Source organism: Rhinolophus sinicus, chromosome 2, assembly GCF_057876585.1.
Source record: "Rhinolophus sinicus isolate RSI-liver-muscle chromosome 2, RSI-T2T, whole genome shotgun sequence".
Classification (NCBI taxonomy): Eukaryota; Metazoa; Chordata; class Mammalia; order Chiroptera; family Rhinolophidae; genus Rhinolophus; species Rhinolophus sinicus.
Window position 1 is genome coordinate 88,271,763 of NC_142502.1, and position 26,111 is coordinate 88,297,873.

Here is a 26,111-nt window from a genome sequence, read left to right on the forward strand (position 1 = left end):
CTTCTAGGCAGTTATTTTACAGGAACTTGGGCTCCACATTTGGTTGGAATCTGTGTGGGAAGAAGAACTGTGTGGAGAGAGGCATACATATGTTGTATGAATTACCTGGAAGGAATCACTTTATTCTGATTTCCCTATATTTATTATCAGTATGGTTCCATGATGACACAAGACATTTAGACATGTTCTCAGCCTCTTGTATGAGCCAAATGTTGTTTTCCGTGATTTTTTACATCCTTGTTTTGATAAACACATGACTTCTGTGTGACCAGAAATAAGAAAGCCAAAAGTTCTGAGAGGGAGCCTGAAGGCCGGATGGGGAGAGGGTGCTTCTTCCTCTGGGCTTCTCTCAGCCTTGTTCCCTGCCCCTCCCTCAAAGGTTCCGGACTATCATCTAACATCGTTTGGCATTTCACCTAGGCATGGACTTTTTCAGCACCGATGCACCAACCACAGAGGGAAAGGCAACAATACAGTGATATCAAAACAGGTAGAGAGGGAGGATGGATCTGAGCACTTAGAAAGAGGAATGTTCCTGTAAAATAGAGACACTTGGCAGTAGAACCAGTGAAAAATGATACCAATTGTATAAAGCAAAATGCCACCCATCAAGCAGAACATTTTAATTCTTTCTATTTCAGGCTATTTATGATGTTTTGCTCAATAGATGTCTGTAAAAATAAAAAATGGAATCTATCCCATCTGTTAGGTAGAAGGGGGCCTGTGCTGGAAAAAAAGTAACAAAATATCACAAGAATGTTGTTGGAGAATTCCAGAGGCTGGGCACAGAGGCACAAATATAACTTTGCCACTTCTGTATTTTTCCCTTTTTGAGTTAAGTGTAAGAAAAAAGAGAAGGTGACTAATGTGATTGAGACATTTAAAATTATATTTAAATTGATTTTAGTTTAAGAAGTTTCCATTTTGATCACCCATACTCTCTTTCTTGAAAACAAAACAAAAACAACAGAACTCTTGTTTTCCAGGGCAACTTATCCTTCCAGTTCTGCCGGAGGTGGTCGAGGGCTCACAGTTGGTTTCCTGAAAGAGTGCCACAAGATGGCGACAATGTCACAGTGGAGAATGGCCAATTGCTACTGTTAGACACCAATACAAGCATCCTCAACTTACTGCACATTAAAGGTTTGTGGAGTTTGGAGATTGGCGGTGACAGTAGTATATACAATTCTGTCATATTTAGGGGAAAGGAGGGAGGGGAACTTTTTGGATAATTTCCAGCACTTGGTTGACAATTTATTCTTCAACCAAATTGAAATTTTACTATGAAAGGAAGAAGTAGTCAGAGGGTTCAAAACATAAGCCTTTTTTTTTTTTTTTTTTTTTTTTGATTCTTATAAGCACAGAGCTTGATTATTTTAATTTTTCAAATACAAGACAGTTACCAGTGTTCTCAAATAATATGCTTTTTTATTCAAGTACTTTGTAGTCATGCTTGTCCAGGGCAGACCCCACAATATAGCAAAATGCTCTGAAATCAGTTAATGCTGCTGGCTTTGAAATTCCCTGCCAAGAAACCCATGCTTTCCTGCTTTTACCCTGTTGTGGTTTTGACTTCCTGGTCCCATGGAAAGTCATATAAATAGGCTTCCCGTATTGCAAAACTGGCCCCATTGCTCTAGGGCCTGGGAAGTTGGAAGAGACTAAGAATTCACATTTCAAGTCCTTTACCACATCACCAAGTGACTAAGTCAGTTATTTCACCTCTTTGTACATTTGTTTACTTATCTGCTAAATAAGAATAAAAATTATTGCTTACTTCAATGGCTAATAATAAGGAATCGTTATCAAAGTGATTCAGTTCATTGGAGAATGAAAATTGCTTGGGAAATATGATTGGTTACATCTATAAAACACTACACAAAAACATTATTCTTTACTATAAACATATTTAACACTTATAGGAGAATTTGTTCTTGTTAAAGTAAGAGCATAGCCACATGAGGAAAAATGTAATAATTTAAAGGGGGGGAACTGATGCAACTTTTTTTTTTTAAACTGATACAACTTTGATACTTGTCTCTTACAGATGGTATGAGGTTTTTCTGATTAGGTGTTTTATTATTCTGCAAGGTGTGATCACAAAATATGGTGAATGTTTAAATGAAAAAGAAATGTATTGTAGTAAAAGACACATTGCCATTAATCTCCCAAAGAATACTTACCCTTGCTTGGAACATACTTATCCCATTGTTCTTGCCACCTTCTGAAGCAGGCTGAAAGTCCTCTTTCATGAGTGTCTTTAATTGTGCTGTCCTGGCTGCCTCCATGTCCTGAATTGATTCAAAATGTTTATTTTTTATGGTCATTTTGACTTTGGGGAAGAGCTAGAAGTCTCACCGTGCGAGATACAGTGAATAAGGTGGACGAAGACACCTCTAATGTTTTTATTTGGCAGAAATTGCTGTACCAGAAGCAATGTGTGACATGTGACACAGAGCGTTGTCATGACGAAGGATGATTTACGGCACACTTTAAAACATACCTTTTCTCAACTGTAGCTTACATCCTACTAACTACACCGATCAAGTTGAAATTTGTCACACACTGTAGGGTTTGATACGCTGCTTTCCGTATTGAAAATCCCTGCCTTTCCATTGGCTAGCACTCGGCAGCAGCATTCACCTTATTTTTTGATCACACCTCGTGTACTCTGACAGCTGTGTTTCTTTTCTCTAGTAGCAAGGAGAAGTTTTAAGGCAAATCAGTTAGTATCCTGTAGGAAAAATGGTGTGTCAGCTTGGGCTCTTGGCCTCCTTTGTGGTGTGTGTGTGTGTGTGTGCGCGTAGCCTGGGGCTCTGGGGAGTGTTGATTTATTGACAGCCATCAACTACCTAAAGATTAGCAATGACAAAGGAAAATTACAGACTTAAAGCCTCAGCTCAGAGAAAAGATGCTCTTTGCAGGCCTTTAACCCGGACTCTCTCCACAGGAGACAAATTCTGCTGGAGAATAGGATGCCCTTCAAGAGCTCAAGGGTTTTTGCCTTATATTGATACCATTTGGGAGAAGTTTTCCCACTAAAAGTCCTCAGACTCAGTCTAACTGAGTCTCTGAATGTCCCATTAGTGCCTGGTAAATGTTCAGTCACGGAATGGTGATGAGAGGTCCAAAGACTGAAGATGGAGAAGGGGTGTCAGAGGGAGAGAAAAGGGTCAGAGAAAGGCAGGGATATGCGGAATATACACTTGGCTGCTCACTCTTGGAGATTTTAAGATCTTAGTAATCCAAATACTTGCCTCTACCAGTCACCTTCCAATACTGGTTTTCCTTAATATTCCTGGTTCAGGCAATATTTCATCCCCATGTTATTTAGAATAAGTGAGTCAAGTTTGGAACGGCAGAACCTCATCCTGTGGAAAGGTCTGTTATCTGAAGGATCTCCTCTTTCTCTTAGGAAGTAGGACTAGTAGTGGACATGGGAGGGTAAGGAGTAGACACCCTGTTTCTGTACAAATAGGATGTAAGAGTTGTTGGCAGGGAGCAGGGTTGCCTAGAATGAAACTCTGAGATTTTTATCATAGATATAGATCGTAGCTCCTAGAAAGAATGAGAACAGGGAAAGGACACAGGTCAAATTTGATTCAACAGATGACTTGTGAATGCTTGTTAAGTGGCCTGGGAACTCTGTGTGAGTTACAAGAAAAGGTGAAGAATAATACTTATTGTCACTAGTGTGTGTTATCACTAAGGAAAAAATAATAATTAAGGAGCAAGTATAAAAGAGTAAAATTTCTAGTTCTAAAATGTGTGATACAGGCAGCAAAGCAGAATGTAGTTCAGAGTAATCAGAGTGTCAGGGAGGTAAGATAAGAGTTGGATGTTGGAGGGAAGGTGACTAGTATACCATTTGTGTCTGAGACAAGTTTTCATCATGTAAATATCAATATACACCCAGAATATAAGTTGGAGGAACTTCCCCATCTCATTTATTAGAACTGCACATGTCCAGTGGCTCAGGCCAGAAAACTTGGAGGCATCCTAGACTTCTTTCTTTTTCTCATATCCCATGCCCAATCCATCAGTGCATCTTGTTGACTGGATTTTCAATATGTGTCCCATATATCAACACCTCTATTAGTACCAGCCTGGTCCTAATCAATATAATTTTTGTCCAGGACCATTTCAAATGGCCTCTTAATTGATTCCAATGTTTCTAATTATTTGTCTTCCTTAATAGCAGAACCTTGGTTTTTTTATTTGGGGCAGCAACGTATTCTGCTCAAATGTTCTATTTCCTGGCCTCTTTTGTAGTTAGACATAGCCTTGTGGTTAAGAGCTGAACAATGAGATGTAAGGGGGAAGGGTGGTACAGGACAGTTGGGAAGTAGAGCTGATCCAGTAAGAGGCATGTCCTATTTGTCCTTTCTTACATTGTGAAAAATGTAGCTGCCATCATGTTCAGCTGCCATCTTGGACCATGAGGTGACTCATTAAGAATGGGGAAGCAGAAGAATGGAAGAAACCCCGGACCTTGATGATTTTGGAGTTGCCACAGTGGCATGGCACCTGGGACTGTTCACTTCTGAAGTTACTTTTTGTGATAGAAAAACAAACATTCATGTGTTTAAGTCATTGATATCTGACTTTTATGCTATATGCTCAAATAACACCCCCAGTAGTGTGTTTTCCATGTCCTTTAAACATATGTCAGCTCTTGTTACTTCTTTCCTCTAAACCTCTCAATGGCTTCTCATCTCCCTAGGAATAAAATCTGAACTCCTTACTGTTATCAAACCTTTGATCACTTCATTGATCTTGTCTGCCTCATTTACTGTGCTCCAGCTCTCCTACAAATATACCAGAAACACACCTGCCTCAGGGCCCTTTCACATAATGTCCTATGCCTGGACTAGTCTTCCTCCAAATATTCATGTGGCTGGCTGACTTATTTCATTCACTCTTTGAGAAAATGTCAACTTATCAGAGAAAGCCTTGTTGGCCATCTTTTCTAAAATTAAAACTACTTCCTATTATTCTCTATTCTTTTATTTTGCTTTACTTTTTTTTGTAGCACTTATCACGACAAGAAATATTATCAATTTACTTGCTTGTTTACAGTCTATTTCCTCTGCTGGAACAAGCTCAAAAAGGCAAAGGACTTCACCAATTTATTCACTACTGTCTCTTTAGTGTCTAGGACAGTACCTGATACATAATGAGAATATGTTAATGGTTGAATGAATGGACAAATAAAATGGTGCAGGATTCAGGTCCTGGATGAAATTGAAGAAGCATAATTATTTTTTGAACATCACAAATGGGTTTTATTTGTCACCATGAGAAGTCTGAATTTTAAGCAGATTCTTGGCCCGGGGACTCACGTCCATCAGGTTGTTCAACTTTATCATGTGTCTCATCCCCAGTAGCTTTTCTAGAACTGCTACCTTCACCATGAAGCGCCGTGAGTTTTCCCAGTTCAAACTTGGGCTTCTTCAGCATTTTGACTTTTCTAATAAAGACGTCATAGAGCGGAGCAGGTAAACAGATCAGCAAGCCTTTTCTCTGTCTTTTCCAGTGCTATCTGGAATCAAATTATTGACCACTTCTTTCAAGTCATTTATCTGTACCTCTTGGGTGCACCATCATCTTCTTCCAGATTTGGCGGACCTGTTGATGCTGAGCATAAGAGGTCTTCTGAATCTGATTGTTGCAATTTTTTTTTTTTTTTTTTTTAGTGAAGCCAACACAGAATACATAAAACAAAAAATAGTCATCAATAGTTTTGACATCAGCATGAGCTTCAGTCACGGTCTGCTGTTTTTTGACCATAGAGCACATTTTGTCATGGGTAAGATCCATGCCATGGAAATCAGTCAGGCACTTTTTGCCCAGAACATCCTCAGTAATAAGCTTGACTTTTCTAAATGCAACTTCATCAGTCTGCAGATCAGCTAGCCTCACTTCAAAAACACGACCCTTGAGACCATCAGATGCAATTTTGCATCCTTGAGTTCTTGTGACTAGTTATTTCCCAGTATTCTTAGATTGAACATAGTTGGTGCTTTCACATCATATCAGTCTTCCTTAGAAAAATGGGTCAACCACTTTCTTTGTGGCTCCATTTTTGCTGCCTTTTATAAGGCATTTGTTCTCGCCAACTGCCATGGTGCTGCTCAGAGAACTAAAAGGCAAGAAGTATAATCTTTAAACTCTTGTTCTTTTAAATATTACTTTTCCTAACTAATTTACTTTTACTGTCCTTAGTTGTTCTTAATGATATATATATATATATATATATATATATATATATATATATATGTACACATATGTGTATATATGTACACAATATAGATCCACACATATACACATGAATATACATATATTTACATACATACACATTCATATATGCATACATACACCTATGTATAAATGTATATCATTATGAGTTGTTTGGAATATAAAACCCATTGGAAAGTTATTTTTGTGTTTCTAAAAGGCATTTAAAACTGATGAAGGATGTTGACTCTCAAGTATCTAGTTGATAAAGCCTAGCTCTAAACCTCTAGTTTTCTCTTGGTCTATAATACAAGGCCTGACAATTAGGTTCGCAAACTTGTTGCAATGATATTGCTAACTTTTTTTTGATATAAGAGTGATTATTCATTATGAATTTGTACCAACTGGATGAACAGTTAACCAAGTTTACTATTTGGAAGTGCTGAAAAGGATGCATGAAAAAGTTAGACGACCTGAACTTTTCGCCAACAATTCATGGCTCTTGCATCACAACAATGCACCAGCTCACATAGCACTGTTTATGAGGGAGTTTTGAGGCAGTAAACAAATAACTGTCTTCTAACACCCTCCCTACTCACCTGATCTGGCCTTCAATGACTTCTTTCTTTACCTGAAGATAAAGGAAATACTGAAAGGAAGACATTTTGATAATATTCAGGACATCAAGGGTAACACAATAGCTTTGATGGCCATTCCAGAGAAAGAGTTCCAAAATTGCTTTAAAAGATGGACAAATGGTGCTTAGCTTCCCAAGGGGATTACTTCGAAGGTTACCATAGTGATATTCAGCAATGATGTATGTAGCACTTTTTCTGGGAGGATGAGTTTGCGAACTTAATTGTCTGACCTTGTATGGGTGAAAGTACTTGGGTAATAAAAAGCTATTCAAATATAAAACTAGTTCAGAATCTTCCTTATTGTCAACAATAAGTCATTCTATAAATGTCTGTTACACTGTCTATCTTTTTCATACTCATTCATGATATCAGAAAAATAACGGAGTAGAATTTTCTTTATTTTTCTGATACCTGCTACAGGCTGAGATAAAGCATGAAAAATTTCAAGCCAAAAAACAATTTCTTCAAAAGATTTTAACAAAATATAAAGCGTTATAGTGGAAGTACATTCAGTCATTTCCATCATATTACAAAGAATGCGTTTTAAATGAAATATGTACACACTTTGAAAAGATTAGTGCTTAATAAAAGTGAAACTAGATCACCTAAGAACTACATTTAAAACTACTTTATGGAAATATTACATCCTCTATATTATTTTTCCATTCATGGAAACTATCATCCTAATATGTAGAGGACCAGCTCCCTACATCAGGAAAACCAACACTTCTACATGTGGCCCCCAAGAGTCTTGAAGTCTCCCTGCTGTACTTATATTTCCACCTATAAAACAGAATTGGCATTTTTTCTTACAAGTACAACTTATATAATAGAAAGGAGGATTATAAATTTCTTTGAGGCAATTGGGAAATGGCATCAGAGACAAAGTTTTCCCATTATTTATGATGCTACATGTACTGATTCCTGAACTTTATTGAAAAATGGCAGAGTATTTTGGGACGACAAGAAGAGCTTCAACTATATTTATTATTATTTAGCTTTACTTAGCAAAATATCAAAAGCTTTTATTTACTTAACATTTCTGCTTCTTCTCTCCATTTCTCCCCCCTCTGTTTAAAAAAAAAAAAAGTTGTTGTTTTAGGGGGTACTGTTAAACACAAAAGAGAATTAACCCAATCAATTAATACTAATGAGCTGGGATGGAAATCGGCATATTGCCTTGATTTAGTTAATTATATTTTTCGTTCTTTTATGTTAAGATGCCCAACGGCCATAGGCATCACTGAATTAAAATTTATTATTTTATTCCAAGTAATTATGATGAGCCATAATAACAAAGAAGGAACGTTACCTCATGTCAGAGACATTATGCATCCTGAGCTTGTGGCTGTAGTTGGGAAAGCAGCCATATTTTCTGAATGAAGCAATGAGTCGCTCTCTATTCTGGTGGCCAAGCAGCTTGACAGGAAGTGGCCTAGAGATAATGATTACGAAAGGATCAATTAGGGGAAAAATGAGCTCTAGAAACCCCTCGTCCTTTGGTATTGGTTTTTCAAAAGGCAGCCATTTTGTAGTTTCTTACTACTGACAATGCCTTCACTTTAAAATGCTGGAACAGAAACTTGTTTCCAGTCTCTATTGCTCCTTTATAGTGCACTCGTTTCCTTTAATGTAATTTTTTTATTTCTTGGTCTCCTGGAGTATGCCAAAGCAGTTAAATGCTTGGCAGGCTTTTGAGTCAGAGAGAACTGGGTTTGAATCTGAGTTCTGTTTGTTAACACCTTTGGGACCTTGGGCAAGTTGAACAGCCTCCATGGGTCTCAGGTTTCTCCTCATTAGGATCATGCCTGTTATAATGACAGCAACTGGAACCGTGATGGTTAACATTCATTATTTGCTATTGTGTGGCAAGAGTACAACGTATCTCCCATCTCATATGGATGATTTGAGTATTAAAGGAGGGAATATTTATAAAGCCCTTAACGTATGACCTGGTCCAGAGTAAGTACTCAGTTAATGTTGGTTTTGTTTTTGGACTGATGGGGAGAATGGAAGAGATGGCTGAATATCAGGCCTAAGTTGCAATTTTATTTGCAGATAGAGGCTGTTTCTATATACGAAGCTAACTGGGTTACTGAAAGAATTAGCTGGGTGATAAAGACCTTGGATTGCTTTTATCTTCAGAAAGCACACTGAAGTGTTTTTTCTTTCTGTGGCAAAAGAGGGAAGGATTATAGGTGGAAGTAGCAGAGTCTATCCACTTGCTTGCCTCTGTTCTCCTTGTTATTTTGACTTCGTGGAAATGTGTTTTTCTGGTACTGTTGGAATATGGCCTCATTTTCTCCATTTTTATAGTCTACAGTCTTGAGGACATTCAGATCTTGTTAGTCTATTATATTTGGGATTTCAGTGGCATACAAATGCATATTCTTGGTTTACTGAGGTCAGTTATCTTCTCCTGACCCACTCTCAAGTTTATTGTAGATTCTTTATCCTTGGCAAGGGTTTCGGGATTCCAGAGTGAGGTATTAAGTGCTGTATACAGCACAGCTTTTTTTTTTTTTTTTTTTTTTTTTTAGTCACATGGCTTATATGCTTGATCCCTTCTAGTTAGCACTGAAACAGCCTCAGTTTCAGTAGGCGAATGTTTCGTCTTCCAATGGTCTTTTTAATGCAGTGACATGGGAAAACTAAGAGACAGGACTTTCCTGGGACATTACTTGTGGTTTCTCTGCATCAGGTCTGTGTGAGTCACTGGGCAGATTACCCTAGCCTACAGTCTCAAGGCTTCACAGATACCAATGTGGATTTCAAGGAAATCCATGTAAAGTCAGGCTGGAGTTTTGATAAAAATGAAATAGTCTACATTAATATTTCTTTCATGCATAACTATAAAATGTCTTGGTCAACCTGAGAGGATTTTGTAGACTCGTAAAATGTGTTGCAAATTGATAAGTTTAAAACAATTTATTGACTAAATTGCTTCTTCTCTTTGTTGAAACATAGCTACCCTTCAAGGCAGGAGATGGGATGAGTGTATACAGACAATGCAACAAGGTTGACTCATTGCAGTTTGGTCAGCCAACTGGGGGCCTGAGTTCAAATTTCAGGCTGCCACAAATTTCTCCTTTGGCTCTAGGGAAGGCTCTGGTCCTCAAATCAATGCACAAAATGGACATGATGGTGACGCCCTTCCCTTTGTAGGAGGAGAGTGGCTTGTACGAGTATAATCCTCCATCGGATGTTAACATTCTTCGTACGTGCAACCCTGTGGAGGAAGGGCAGTACAGGAGTCAAGTTTCTTCTCATATCATTAAGCCTGGAATTAGAAGGGGCTGGGCTGTGCAATAATCTATAGGGGAAGCCTGATTAAAAAGTCAGCATCAGAAAGAATTAACCTGAGTTTTTTTGAAATATACCCTTAACTCCCTTTACCTTGTGTGTCTCTATGTGTCAGTCTTTTCTGGGTGACAAGTTGGAGTTATTTATTTTATAAGAGGGGATTTTACCTATGTCCAAAGCTAAGTGGATCATTGATAGAATTTTTAATCAGCTAAGAACTTGAATTACTTTTATATCAATTCTTTACAAATTTAATATCAGGGTGTGTTTTTTTCTCCCCTCTCCCTTTTGGGAAGGTGCAATCTATGCTACAAGCTGAAGGAAGCTGGAACCAGATCTGTTTTTGCTTACCTTTTTGCTGCCAGGACCATTATATCTCCAGACACAAGGCAGGTATTCAAATAATTGTTGAAGGGATAAACGAATGAATGAATTTCTGACCTGAAGAGGCAGATTAACATTAGTTGTGAATTTCTCTATGATCAGGGTCCTTCCTGGCATCCTCAGATGTTAGTGGATTTGTCCAGACAGTGACCAATTTCATTTACTATTTGTGTATCAGGAGATCAGAGACAAAGGCTTTTTAATATGGGGACACTTGGCTCTGAAACCCCTTATTTTTCCCAGTCAGACAATGACTTACATTATTTACCTCCAGAGAACAGTCCCAGACACACTTGATTAGCCTTAAATGCAAGATAAGCCATTGCTGTGAGAAAGGACATGCTTTCAATAGATGGGCAGACAGACAGATAGATAGATATTAAACAATTTACAGTTTTATGTCTTGACAACTTGGATATTGTAACATGAAAAATGCTACTGAAAGGGGCCAGTCCCTTCCAAGCACAGAAGCTATAATATTTTCAGTAACGAAAGATAAATGTTTCAAACTTCCTTATTTAAAACCCTTCGCTGGCTTTCCATTAGCCTTTAAGATCAAGTCTAAGCTCCTTAATAGGGCTTACAAGGTCCTTCAGAACTTGGTCTTTTCTCACCTCTCTACCTCATTGGTTGATTAATGATTCCCACATCCTGTTTATCCAGATTGGAGTGGAACTAGAACTCTGGGATGCTTATGTATCTGGGATTCTTGTGCAGGTTAAAATACACTGGAGAGTGAGTATTTCATTACTATTATTTCTCATATACTATAATATTCCAGGGAACCATTAAGGTAGAGGCATTCTCATTTTTAAAAAATAAATAAATACCATGAGGAAACAGCTTTACCTTTCATTTCTAAAACTACTATGCTATTAGCAAAATCATATTTACAATATTCAGAGAACAATTATATTTGTAAACTTTTGGATAAACAGATTGCTCAGAGAAGTGTATCAAATTGAAGGCTGGTCAAAAATGTGATTGGGTCAATGCTAATTGAACTTTGATGAAGAGATGGAAGGAGATTATTTAAATGAATGAGAAACTTGGTAGCTAGGGCGATTTCTTACCGGCCTGATACAGACTTTGGGGAAAAGATGGAATTTTGTTGTTGTTATAATTTGTTGTCTTTTCTGTTTCTCCTTACAAATACTAGCTTGCTTTCTGAAGTCTTAAGTGACTTTCTAGACATCCATAGAACAGCTGAGGGCCGTGAGCACTTAAACTCCAGAAGCTTTGTTGGTAAAAGGAAGTAATGGTTTTCTGGAGGTAGAAAAGGAAATGAAGGTTTAGTGAAGCAGTAATTGATAACAGTATTTGTAAAGGCAAAGGCATTTATTTGTATCTCAGTGTTTGAATTCTTTTAAGGATTTCGATTTGGTTTCTCTTCCATAAATATGTTTATGCTTTGTAGTTAATACAGAATTAATTCATTTATAAGGTTAACTTACTGAGTTAACGTTATGTGTTATAGAAAAAGTAAAAGGATGAGTCATATCCTTATCTTCTTTCTCAGTTACCTGTAAAGTTGACCAATTCATGAAAACCAGGGCATTTCTATTCACCTGAAGCAATTAAACTTCCTAGTTAGTGACCTTCTAGAGGTGAAGACTGCATTTTCGTTTGTTTGTTTGTTTTTATCTTGGCACCTAGCAGAAGGACTGGACAATAACAGTAAATGTTTGTAGCGTGATAAAGTGAGTTAATCTGTAATCCCAGCCTTTTATTTCTCAGCCTGTTAGATGGTACCAAACTTCACAGGAGTATGGGTGCCTAGTCAATCACTTACCTTACCTAGAGCAGTGGTTCTCAAAGTGTGGTCACCATCAACAGCATCAGCACCACCTGGGAACTTGCTAGAAATGCAAATTTTGGGGCCCCACAGCAGAGCTCTCTGGGGGTGAGGACCCCCCCCCCCCCGCCCCCAAGCTGTGTTTTCAGACCTTTAGGTGATTTAGATGTATGCTCAAGTCTGAGAACTGCTAACCTAAAACAATAAAGGGAACTGTATAGAATTGTCAGGACTGGAAGCCACTTAACCTGGTCCAGCTACTCTTTTTCCAAAGGCTATGCGACCCTTTGCAAAGAACAGTTGAAACTTGGCTGGGCCTGTCCCGAGCGTGGCATTTTTAGTTAGCTGCAGTTCCCTCTCCTGCCAGGGAAATCTGAGCCCGTGAAAACATTTCTCCCAACTGCTATTGTTTGCGGCTCTGAGTCAGTGATTTTATTTCAGATATGTTTTTCCTTCTGCATTGCCCATTTGACTACAGTACCAGGCTAATTAAGGAATTAGTATGTGGCATCCATTCTGGGGAGGTGTGTGATTCTTTTCCTGCATTCTGAGAACATTTTTGCAAACACTTTCTAGTTCATATTTTCTTTTTTTAATCAGGCAGCGACGTTACAATTAAAATACCGTTAAAGTGATTCTGGCAAGTATTGCAATAAGCATGTTTTTTAATTAAAGGAAGAACAGGGGGATGCATAAGCAGCATCAGCTAAAGGGGAAAATTTCACTCGATATCTATTTTAATTGAAATGAAAAAAAAAAGAAAGCATCAGGAGAAGCAGCAACAGCAGACTGTGCCTGTGTGTGTGTGGCTCGCTCCCAGGTTGTTAGGTTTAGGTGTTCTGCGCCTGATTAATTAGTAGCCAGCCAGAGAGTCCATTCCCTTTGCCCCCAATCCTTAAAGCCTGATTTATGCCTCACATCCCCCATGAATATGTGAGGGCTCAGGCATCTATTTCCTCAGCTGCTAGTGGATAGGATTATGGAGCGTGCACTAAGCTCTGGGGGGCTCTCGTTTGCCAGCCAAATTGATTTTCCGCCTCTCTGGCCGGGGACAGGCCCACCTCGAAGGCTTCCAGGCTCTGCTCCAGTGGATCAGGCACAAGTCTAATCCGGATCTTGCCAACAAAGGAAGCTGTGTGCATCCCGGTCACAGTGCGGGCTTCAGGCTGTGGCTGCCTACCCTAAATGCTACTCCTCTCCCCTGTTGCTCGCCTCCTCCTGACGCTCACCTCCACAGAAGCACAGTGCTGTAGAGACAGCAGCACACCCCACCTGTGCCTGGATCACTCACCAGCCCTTCTGATCCAGGTAGTGGGGGGTCCGTCCATCCGGACTGGATGGTCATCTATAATTCTCCAGGGAGAGGGAATTCCACAGGCTCCCCTATTAATCTGACTATTTAATGACTGGAAAGTGAACCAGATACAGGCTGTTAAACTTTTGAAGGAATTATTCAGGATTGACACAAAAAAGACGAATGGAAGTTAATCAATACCGATAAGTACATTGGATAATTTCCATCTAAAAATTTAGGTAATTCAAGTGTTAAGCAAATGAATGGTCTAGTTTGGGATATAGATTGATCTAATTAATTGGGGTCCTCAGGTCCCTCCTTGGCTCTTGATTTCATTCCCCTCTGGCTTTCCCTTTACTTACAACTGGAGTCACTCTCTCTGGGTTCATTTCATTACGTGGCGTTTGTGTCCTAATGAAGCACACTCCTCCTCGGCACCCTTTCTCCCCTGAGCCTCCTAAGAATGACATTAAGGGTTTGCCATCTTCATCTGCCACCTTCTTTCCCAGTTCTTAAAGTTCTTCCTGCAACCTATGTCTGTACAACCTTCAGATTCCTCTCCTAAGCCACCTAACTCTTTGACCCATGCTCAAACTTGTTACTTCCTTTCCTTATTTTTGTCTTTAAATATTAATATTTTGATAGTCTGTTCCCCTTATCTCTCTTCTGTTCTCACTCTACATGTTCTCCTAGGGAGACCTCATTCAACTCCTATTATTTAGCAAGGATTTAGTGAGCATTTACCAATTTCCCCATATTCCATGCACTGTTCTAGGCAAAGGGTTTATGACTTTGAATGAAATAGACCCAAATCCTTGCTCTCATGGGGTTTATTTCTATAACGAAAATAGTCAAGTAAGCAAATGTTATATGTATAGATTTGCTGAGCAGCATGGAGGAAAATGCAGCAGGAAAGATGGAAAGGGAGTTTGGTGGTGGTTGGGCGATTTGCACAAAGTGGGGGCAAAGACTATGAGGCAGGGGGAGTAAGAAGGTCAAGGTCAGTACAGCAGCAGGGAAGAGTAGAGGAAGAGTGAGCCAGCGTGGACCAGCCCTGAGGGGTTGGGTAGGCTTTGATTCTGAGTGTGGTGGGAGCCATTGGAGACTCTGAGCAGAGGGGTGACATAAGGTTTACGCAAAATAAAAATCACAGTGGGTGAGCCCACACCCTGGGGTGGGGGGCCAGGGCAGAAGCAGGGAACTGAGTTAGGAGACAGTTATCATAATCCAGGGATGAGGTGAGATTTACTCAGACCACAGAGACAGATGTGGAAGTACTGAGAAGTGGTTGGATCAGGGAGCTACTTTGAAGGAGGAATGCACGAAATTTCCTGAAAGACTGGTTGTGGTATAAGAGGAGGGCAAGTTGACTTTAGAGTTTTCAGGCTGAGCAATTGGGAGGATGAAATTGCTATTTACGGAGATGGTAAGGACTGTGAACGGACCTGTGGGAGAAGACACCGAGTTCATTTTTTGGTTTTGCTAAGAAGCTGATGAGACATCTCAGTAGAGATGTTGAGTAGGCGGTTGGGTACATGAATCTTGAACTGAGGACATAGATGGACTTCGGAGATACAAATTTGGGAGTCAGCAGCAATTACCATATGATAATACTGAAAACCTAAGACACGATGAGACAACCAAAGGCAGTGTTCAGCGAATGATAAGAAAAATGGTCGAGGCATGAGTCAAGGAATACTCCAAGTGTCAGTGGTAGGGACAATTGGAAGGAATTGGGTAGAGGAGGCTGTAGGGGAAGCTTGGGAGGAGGAGGAATACCAGGAGGGCGCAGTGCTGGGCAAGTGAGGGGAAGGAGTTTCAAGAAAGAAGGTGTGATCAGATGTGTTCAATGATGCTGGCCACTCAGGAAAGGTGAGCACTGAGCATCAAGCTTTGGATTCAGCAGTGTGGTTGTCTTTTGTGACTGTGACAGGACCAGTCTGATGGAGTGCTCAGGTGAGGCCAAAACTGGGGAGGTGTCAAGAGAGGGGAGGGGAAGAATCGAAGACAGAAACTGTAGCCATCTCTTTGGAAGAGTCTTCTTGTATGGTAACATATTTATGTCCTAAGTTTTTCTGTAAGGGAGAAAATAGCTAAAACGGTGTATTTGTTTGTCTTAAAAATAAGCACAACAAATCCTTTCGTGGTTATTACGGAGGATGGCTAATTGTAGGGTTAGCCAAAAATGTACTTTGCAAACATTAGCTAGCTGCTAAAAGTCTCTTTTACTTCCCTTTAAAAGAAATGAGAGCTCTTTAATGGAGACAAGTGATTACATGTAAAAAGTTGTGTTAATTTACTTATTTTTGAAGGGAAGTAACAATAATGATGGTTGATTGATTTTTATAAAATCACCAAGGTCACTTTTGGGACATACTCAGCTTTCATGAACAATCATAACAAGCAATTTAAGGGTCACAGCCAAAGGCTGATTTCAGCCCTGATCTTTATTTCAGTTTTGAGAAATGGGGTGAAGCTCTATAAATTGGAGAAATAAAGTCCTCCACTGCGCTCCCATACTCAAGTAACTATCCTTTAAAGTAGCCTACTGTATATTTGTTTTAAGCTAATAAAGTATGAGGATGAAACACTTGGGGCCTTGGCATAGAGCTCGATTAAATATAATCTTTATATTCTTTCACTCAAGAAGCTTTCCTGTTGGTTATCGCTTATAATTATTTTAATCAAAAGTAGCTGAATTCCTTATCAAAGTCTTTCCTTAATTTACCTCGATTTTCTTATATTTGCCACTGATAAAGTGAGGAGGAATGCTTTTTAGCAGAGAATAATGAATATCATGTTAATTAATTAGTCCTGTTTATGGTACTGTTGCCAACACAAATCATTCATTTTCTTTGGACTGAGCTTTTCTCCCTTCATTAATGTCATAATTAGTTCCTGTCAGTAAATGACATTTAAAAATTTGTATCAATTTGTTTCAGTGTATTTAATATTTTGCTTGATGGTACAGGGGACAAAACCCAGGTCTATATATTTACTCAATAATCCTTGTAATCTGTCTCAAATTCATTTTGGAATTAGGCGAAGTATATCAACATTAACAAAACTCAAATAAATCATGTGTAAACAAGCCATGGGCAAATTTACTCAGGTTAACACGTTTGTTCCTTAAGTGTAACTATAATAACAAACCTAATTGATAAAAACCTGGGAAGCTTTGTGGGAGTGGGATATGAGGTTTTCTGTCAGGTGATCTCAGGTTCTGAAGCTTCTTTTGCCTGTTCTGGACTGAAAGAAGAATTAGCCGTTTGCAGCCCAGTCTCTGCTTTATGAAATATGGAGAGTGATATCAGCCTCATAGTTTTGTTTTGAAGGTCATTTCAGACAACATATCTAAATATTACGGGGCACGATAGGTAATTAATAAATGTTAGCCCCCTTGTTTTTCCTGTAGTCTTATTTGAATTTCCGACTGTGCATGCACGAGGAGTATCTTTTTCAAGCAAAATTCAAAAAATTTCAAAATTTCAAAAAAATTCAGAAAAAATTTCACTGCAGCATAGCTGGTCAGGAAAACATGTGTTCCGTGTCTCTATCAGTGTTAAATGCACACCTGACTGTATTTTTAAAGCTGTAGATGTTCCAGAGCTAGCAGGAGCTTTGGTGAACACAAGGTTCTACCTCCACGGAGTAGGACAGATTTGGGAAATGAGTAATCTGAGGCCCAGCAATGTTATGGGACTTACTGAGGGTTAGTCACAAGCCAATAGCAGAGTCAGGACAGGAACCTTGATTCCAGCCTGTACCAGTTGCTCATCAAGGTCAGTGCAGGTTTCCTGACTATTTATAATGGAGGAATGCTGCCATGCAACTCCATGGTCATGGATTGACCATGGATTTGACGAGAATTAGTTGGGACATTAATCACATGTGGCTGTGAGTGAAAAAAGTTTTAGTAAACATAAGAATGTGACCTATACCACAGGTCACATTTTTTTCCCTTGTTCACAGCAGGATTCATCCAGCAATGATTATCATTACCTTTCTAATGATTATCATTGTTATTGCAATGACAATGGAAGGGAAAATTAAAGTCAAAATTCCTAGTAGATCCTTTAGAAGTCCACTAAGCAGTGTGATACCACTCTAGCATCAAGCCTGTAAGTCACCAAAGGATAGTTTCTTGTTTTTTGGATAGTTTTCTTTAGGGAATGCTCTATATGCCATATTTCAAAAGAAGAGTCAGAACTGCCAGTGTTGGAAGGATGTTTTCTAGTAGTGCTAAAGTGATGAAGCAACTGGAAATAGAAGAGTAATAGCAATAATGGGGGAAATAAAGATGAGTGTGATGATGCAGCAGACACCATTGCATTAAGTGTCTAATATGTCAGAACCGAGACCAGGGACCAACACGCATAATTTCAAGAAATCTCAACATAACTCTCTGAAGGAAAAACTTTTACCATGCACATTTTACAGACAGAGAAATTCGATACCTACATGTGGTGTGTTCTAAATTGTGGCCGAAAGCAGGTCAAATCCAATTAAATATTCTGAGCCAGTTACTGATGGTGTTGGCTTGGGCTTTAGGATTGAACGCTAGAAGGTCTTGGTGAAGAGGGCCAAGGAAGCTGAAGAGAAATATAGACAGATAGGGAAGAAGGGGCCTCCCTATTTGACTATTGGGTCAAATATTTATTGATCACTATCTTTGCACTAATGGCGGTAAACAAAAATGACTGAAGGCGTCTTAGCCTTATTCATCTCTCCCTCTCATTTCTCCAGGATATGTTTAAGTACTTCCAGTTGTGATTTCTGGAAAACAGCAACAATCCAATGCAATAATTTGGCATTTTATTTAAAACTAAATTTAGTAGATCTAAAAGAGTAGAGTCTGTTTTTCATGGCCCCTCACCAAGACCTTCCTTATTACAGTTGAATCTGCCTTTGGAGACATTTCTGGCACCTGGCCCTCTCCTCTGCCTACTTTTAGCTCATTGACACAATGTATGGACTAATAAATTGAACGTAATAATATCCTTTCTGAGGAAATGGGTGTGAGAGAGGGAGACTGTGTGTGTCCATAAGGAAATAAATTGAGGTACTTAAATCAGATTTTCTAGGACGGTTGTAATAATTTACTCAACAATTAAGTGACCTATCAGTCACTGTACTAGACATTGAGAATAAAGACTATCCTGTAAGTCCATCCATGTTGACGCAAATGGCAAGATTTCATTCCTTTTTATGGCTGAGTAATATTCCATTGAATATATGTACTACCTCTTCATTTTATGAATAATTTTATTAAAATATAGCTAACACATTATTATATTAGTTTCAGGTGTACACCATAGTTATTCAACATGTATATGCCTAAAGAAGTGATCAACATGATAAGTCCAGCAAGCACCTGACACTGTACAATTCTGTCATGATATTATTGACTGCATTTCCTATGTATATTATATCCCCAAGACTTATTTGTTTTATGCTTGGAAATTTGAAACTCTTATTCCCCCTCAACTTTAAAAATTTTTCAATTAGAGTTGACATTCAATATTATTTTATATTAATTTCATTTGTACAACATATTGGTTAGACATTTATATAATTTAAGAAGTAATTCCCCTGACTAGTCAGCATTCACTTTGTATTATACCTACCTTGTTTCCCCGAAAATAAGACCTAGCCAGACAATCAGCTCTTATGAGTCTTTTGGAGCAAAAATTAATATATGGCCTGGTCGTATTTTGATATAATATAAGACCAGGTCTATATAATATAATATAATATAATATAATATAATATAATATAATATAATATAATATAATATAATATAATATAATATAATATAATATAATATAATATAAATATAATACTGGATCTTATATTAATTTTTGCTCCAAAAGACGCATTAGAGCTGATTGTCCGGCTAGGTGTTATTTTCGGGGAAACACGGTAGTTATTACCATATTACTGACTCTATTCCCTATGCTTTATATCCCCATGACTATTTTATAACTACCAATTTATATTTCTTAATCTCTTCACCTTCTTCACACTACCCCCAAGCCCCTCCTACCTATCACCCTGGTAAATCTAGTACCCATCTGACACCATCCATAGTTATTACAATATTATTGACTATATTCCTTATGCTGTACCCTACACCCCCATGATTACTGTGTAACAACCCATTTGTACTTCTTAATCCCTTCCCTTTTTTCACCCATCCCCAATCCCCGTCCCATTTGGTAACCATCAGTATGTTCCCTGTATCTATGAGTTTGTTTCTGTTTCATTTGTTTATATATTTTTTCTTTAGATTCCACTTATAAGTGAAATCATATGTCATTTGTGTTTCTCTGACTTACCACACTCAGCACAATATCCTCTAGGCCCATCCATGTTGTTGTAGATGGCAAGATTTCCTTCTTTTTTATGTCTGAATAATACTCTATGGTATATACGTACCACCTCTTCTTTATCCATTCATCCATTAGGGGACACCCAGGCTGCCTTCATATCTTGGCCATTGTAAATAATACTACAATGAACATATGGATGCACATGTCCCCTCAAAGTATCATTTTGGGTTTCTTCAGATAAATACTCTGAAGTAGAAGTATGGAGTCCTTCTTTGTCTCTTGTTATAGCCTTTGTTTTAAAGTCTATTTTGTCTGATATAAATATTACTACCCAAGCTTTTTGTTTCCATTTTCTTGAAACATCTCTTTCCAACCCCTTACTTTCAGTCTGTGCATTTTTTTATCTGAAGTGATTCTCTTGTAGGCAGCATATGTATGGGTCTTGTTTCTTATCCATTCAGCCACCCTATGTCTTTTGATTGGAGCGTTTAATCTATTTACATTGAAAGTAATTGTTGGTAGATATGTAGTTATTGCATTTTATTATTCATAATTTTTATCTTTTTTGTTGTTGTTATCTTGTTTGGTCTTAAGTCCCTCTCAGATTCCTTGTAATACTGGTTGGTGGTGATGAACTCCTTTAGCTTTTTCTTGTCTGGGAAGCTCTTTATCTGTCCTTTGATTCTAAATGATAACTTTGCTGAGCAGAGTAATCTTTGTCGTAGGTCCTTGCTTCTCATCACTTTCAACATTTTGTGCCAATCCCTTCTGACCTGCAAAGTTTCTGTTGAGAAATCAACAGACAGCTTTATGGGAGCTCCCTTATAGATAACTAACTGCTTTTCTCTTGCTGCTTTTAAGAGTCTGTCTTTATCTTTAGCCTTTGGCATTTTAATTATATGTCTTCATGTGGACCTCTTTGGGTTCATCTTGTTTGGGACTCTCTGTGCTTCCCGGGCTTGGATATCCACTTTCTTCACCAGGTTAGGGAAGTTTTCTGTCATTATTTCTTCAAATATGTTTTCAATTTCTTGTTCTCTTTCTTCTGCTGGTAACCCCTATGATATGAATATTGGCATGATTGATGTCCCAGAGGTCCCCTAAACTGTCCTCATTTTGGGGGACTCTTTTTTTGTTTGTTTTTTTGTTTTGTTTGTTTTTTGTTTTTTGTGCTATTCTGATTGGTGTTTTCTGTTACTTTATCTTCTAAATTGCTAATTTGATCCTCTGCTTCATCTAATCTGTTGATTCCCTCTAATGTATTCTTCCTTTCAGTTATTGTATTCTTTATTTCTAACTGGTTCTTTTTTATGTTTTCTATCCTCATTTTTATGTTTCTTATCTCTTTGTTGAAGTTCTCCCTGAGATCATTGGGCATCCTTAGAACCAGTGTTTGAAACTCTGTATCTGGTAGGTTGCCTGTCTCCATTTTCTTAAGTTCTTTTTCTGGAGTGTTGTTTTGTTCTTTTATTTGGGACATGTTTCTTTGTCTCCCCATTTTGGCTGTCTTCCTGTGTTTGTTTCTATGTATTAGGTAGGTCTGCTATGTCTTCTGGTCTTAGTAGAGTGGCCTCATGTAGTAGGTGTCCTGTGGGGCCCAGGGGTGCAGTCTACCTGATCACTGGAGCCGGGTGCTCCAGATGTGTCCCTTTGCGTGTTGTGTGTCCCCTCCTGTTGTAGTTGAGCCTTAGTTGCTGTTTGCATGACAGGGGGAAGGATTCACCCTTGGGCTGATTGGTTGTGAGGACTGGCTGTAACTACAGTGGAGAAACTATGGTGCAGGGGCTGACCCTACAAATTGGAATTCACTTTAGCAGGGATCTGGTGCCTGTCCAGTTTGCCCTTTGGGTATTTTCATTCTTAGAGGTGGCTGGGTCATGCTCTGGCTTGGTCCAAAGCTGACCACTGGGCATGCCAGCCTTGGGGCCCCTTGGGAAGGGACCCACTGCAGGCAAGTTTCAGCTGCAGCCTGTGCACTACCTGGAGCTACCTGGAATGAGCTATAAAGCAATCTGGGGATGGCCATCACCTGCACTGTGCTTGGAGGTGCCTCAGGAGGCCAAGCCATGAAGCAAGACTGGCTGTTGCTAGTGTTGGCTGTAGGGCTGCTCAACCAGAGGTACAGCACACATAGAAGCCAGATGCTGCTTGTTTGGATTTTGTGAATCTTTGAGAGATTTTATGCAGCATGAGCCAAGGCAGTCCATTTATACAGAAAAGCCACTGGAAGAAGCTTGGGTGTGCCCGAAAAATGGTGTGAGGTCTCAGAATCACCAGGGTAGGGTGAGCAAATGGTGTTAGTTAGCCAGGGTAATGGGAACTCAGAATGGTGACAGCCTGTGTCTGCACACCAGGAAAAAGCAGGGCTCAAAAAAGAAACCATGGTCTCCATAGCGCCTCAGTCCTGGAGAAAGCTGCCTTTCCAGCCCTCAGTCTGAAGCCAGAGAACTTAGTTACTCTTCATATATCCCTGGAACCTTTCCAGCTGCTGCCGCAGCACTGGAGCTTAGAGCAAGTGAGTCCATCAATGAGTAAATCTGTGCATGGTCCTTTTAAGAGGAGCACCTGGAACTGCAGCCGTCCTCCATCTCATTTAGCCCCAATCTCCACTGGTTTTCACAACCAGAAGTTATGGGCACTTCTCCCCCTGGCACTTGAACCCTGAGCTGGGGAGCCTGGTGTGGGTCTGGGACCTCTTGCTCCTCCTGGTGCCGGGGGTGGGGGGACCTTCACAGTGGTGATATCCCTCCTGATTTTTAACTGACACATGCAGGTGTGGGGGCAGCCCTATCTGTGTCTCCGTCCCTCCTACCAGTCTCACTGTGGCTTCTTCTGTATGTTCTTAGTTGTAGGCCTTTGGTTCAGCTTGACTTCAGGTGATTCTCAATGATGGTTGTTTTGTAGTTTAGTTGTAATTTTGATGTGGTTGGGAGAGGATGCAAGCACAGTGTTTACCTACACTGTCATCTTGACTGGAAATCCTTTGACCCCTTTGTTATTGGATAGAAGAGTCTAGTCCAGTGCTTTTGCATACCACTTAAAGGACCTAGATAGATTTAATAGCTCATTCAGGTTAAAGTGATTATTTATATGGGATGCTTTAATTATTTTGGTAATATTGAGAAGATTGTGCATAAAACACAAATCTTCTAATCCCTTTAAAGAAAAGCATTAAAATAATGAAAATATATTTTTAACATTTTAAATATTTATTATCACAATGTAAAATGAATTTATTATAAAATAATATTCCTATGCTACAGAAAATTTGAATATTAGAGCAAAATTTTAATAGTATCTCCATCAAAGTTATTTGATTGCAAATAAAAGAAACCAACTTTCTGTTAAAAAAGAGAAATACCTATGATTTCACTTACATGTGGAATTTAAAAACCAAACAAAACAAATGAACAAACAAAATGTAACAAAGTCATGGATACAACAAACTGATGGTTGCCAGAGGGGAGGGGATGGGAATTTAGACAGAAAAGGGGAAGGGGATTAAGAAGCACAGCAAACAACACACACACACACACACACACAAAAACAAAACAAATAAAGGATATATATTGGCAAGGTATTGGGTAGCTTTCAGAATTGATGGAAAGTGTGGAAAACTAGATGTAGAAATGATAACAATTAGGGCATTTTGGAGGGCCTTGCCAGGAAGGAAGGGTGTCTCAGAAACAGGAACTCTTTTTAGGCTCATTACGGTACCAGCACAAGCATTACTGAGATCTAAACGTTTCCAGTTTTCTCTTCCCTTTTGCTCCAGATTTCCTTTTGAAGTCTGGGTAAATGACTCAGGCTTTGGTAGGATAGAACACCATGACTGACAGTCCCACTCAACTCTATTCAATGGAGCAGAGCAATTCCTTAAGGAAATTAGAGTCCAGTATCAAAAGAAAAGTATAATGGATGTTGGTCAGCTAAAATGCTACAAATGTCATGATGGTAACTGTAATTACACTTCCTTTAACCATAATTCTTATACTCATAATTTTGGCACATTTTCTTCTATTCCTATTTCCTGTTCATTTGTTTCCCAATTTTTTTTTAAACTTAATTTTTATGTGCTGCTTTTATTTGCTGCTAAACAATAGAAATGGTGAACTCATGACTTATTTAACCAGTCTTAAATTGCTGGATATTTAGGTTATTGTTATTAAAAATATAAATAAAGCAGCAGTGAATAGTAATAACTAACCTAAGCTGGCTTAATAATATAGTGCTTCTGCTCCTGGGTGTTTGATCTACTCTGTTGTACTTCTACAAGAGAGGGCAAGATAAAATAGCCCCAAATTCCAGGAGAAGTATATAAATGAAGAGGATTTCATCAGATACTGGAACTGTCAGAAGGAGGTGAAACTTATTTTCCCAGGGACTGATAATCTTCTTTTTGGCCATTAGGAGGCAAGCTGATTTTCATGGATCCAGGACCCATCAAGCTCAGGGCACACTCCATCCTTGTTTCTAACGGTGGAGAGCTCTGGATTGGATCTGAGGACAAGCCCTTCCAAGGCAAAGCTGAGATCACACTCTATGGGAGTTCCTACTCTACCCCATTTTTTCCTTATGGTGTCAAGTTCCTGGCTGTGAGGAATGGAACTCTTTCCGTGCATGGTGAGTGGGGCAACTGACCAGAGGAGATGAGATAGGGCTATGTCAAGCCAATGGGCAGGCAGTGAGGAAAATGATAAAGCTACTTAAAAATCTCTGGCTGTTAGTTGCTGAGGCAACAATGTTAAGTAGAGTGTGGGCACTATTTCCTTAAATAAGGAGTATTAATTGTTATGATTTCTGTGACTGTGTACACTATAGTTCTCAATTATTTGCTCCCCTTCCTGTAAGAGGATTATACACCTCTGCCCACTTTCAGGTGGCTTTTAGTGCCTGGCTGTGGGTGGACCACACTTCCCTTTCCCTCTGAGAGTGGGCTTAGTCATGAACTTGCATTCGTCAGTGGAATGTGAGTGGAAATGATATACTGCATGGCCAGTAGAAGTTTTAAGAGCCATTGCAATGCTTTGGCCTTTTTCTCTCTGTTTGACAATACCCTGTCCCAGATAGGGGCTGTTCCCTCAGCTTGGGAACCCAAATAATGACAACTGGGGCACAGCTGCAGTTGACCTACTACTCTTCTGTGTGTGAGTGAGGAATAAACACTGGTTGTCTTAAGCCACTGAGATTTGCGTTTATAATCGCAGCATAATGAAGTAAAAACCTACTGATACAATTACGTAGCATATACTGATGGCTGTATACATGGATGGCATCACAAACCAAAAAGAGACATCTTCATTTTGTTGTTGTTGGGGCTGTATTCCCCTCCTGTGAACAGGGTTCAGTTGGAGTTCCTTTTAGATTCCTGGTTCAGATGGGTCAGATGTTTATGGATTTCTGGGTGAAAACAGGGATTAGGCTACAATGTATTTCTGCTTCAATTTTATTTGTCTTCTGATTATCTAATCCCACTTTGAAAAATGGATATTTTTATTTTCCTTGAGATTCAGAAAATTACTAACTGTGTCAGCAACATCCTTAACATCACCTGGAAAAGGTAATTATAAAATGATGAGCTATAAGTTTATTTCAGTGGATACTTACGTACTTTGGGTTACATAGCATTAGCCAAAGCAAATCAAAGATACTGTTTCAGGTAGTGGCCCAATCTTCAGAAAACATGATCTTCTCTACATTGGCATTTCTATATTGGCATAACAAAATAAAATCCCACTACCTGTCAAAGAATAATAATTCTAGACATGGGCATGTAGCAATGCTGAGGAGTCTGCCATTTTGTTCCATCAAGTATCTATTGTAAACTCTGGGTCTCAATCATTGTCTTCTAAAAGGCACTCTGCCTTTTTTTGGCTTCCTTTGAGAGGAAGTGAGATCTTTTTGTTAAGTATTAAGTGTTGACTGTGGACCAGCCAGAGTGCTAGGACTGCAGGTAAATTTTATAAGGTTTAAAAAACCCATAATTATCTGGACAAAAATTCAAAATGCCAACGATATTCTTACATTTTACTTCTAAGGAGGACTTATTTTTCTCTTATCTTCATCAGCAAGCACTTACATTAATCTTATAGCCCATGATCCATGGGAATCTTCTATCTAGTCACACA

At 38.9% G+C, this 26,111-nt stretch overlaps 1 protein-coding gene across 8 annotated transcripts in view; it reads left to right on the top strand.

The window, feature by feature from the left end:
• PKHD1 (PKHD1 ciliary IPT domain containing fibrocystin/polyductin) overlaps nt 1-26,111 on the top strand; it is a 429,303-nt gene that overhangs the window by 125,292 nt on the left and 277,900 nt on the right. For 7 of the 8 annotated variants that reach the window (XM_074333066.2, XM_088795661.1, XM_088795663.1 and 4 more), the window contains 2 exons: nt 987-1,143; nt 24,394-24,606. In XM_074333066.2, the coding sequence (XP_074189167.2) occupies nt 987-1,143; nt 24,394-24,606 (370 nt within the window). The remainder of the gene's footprint in view (nt 1-986; nt 1,144-24,393; nt 24,607-26,111) is intronic. The other variant, XM_088795664.1, reaches the window with a different exon arrangement.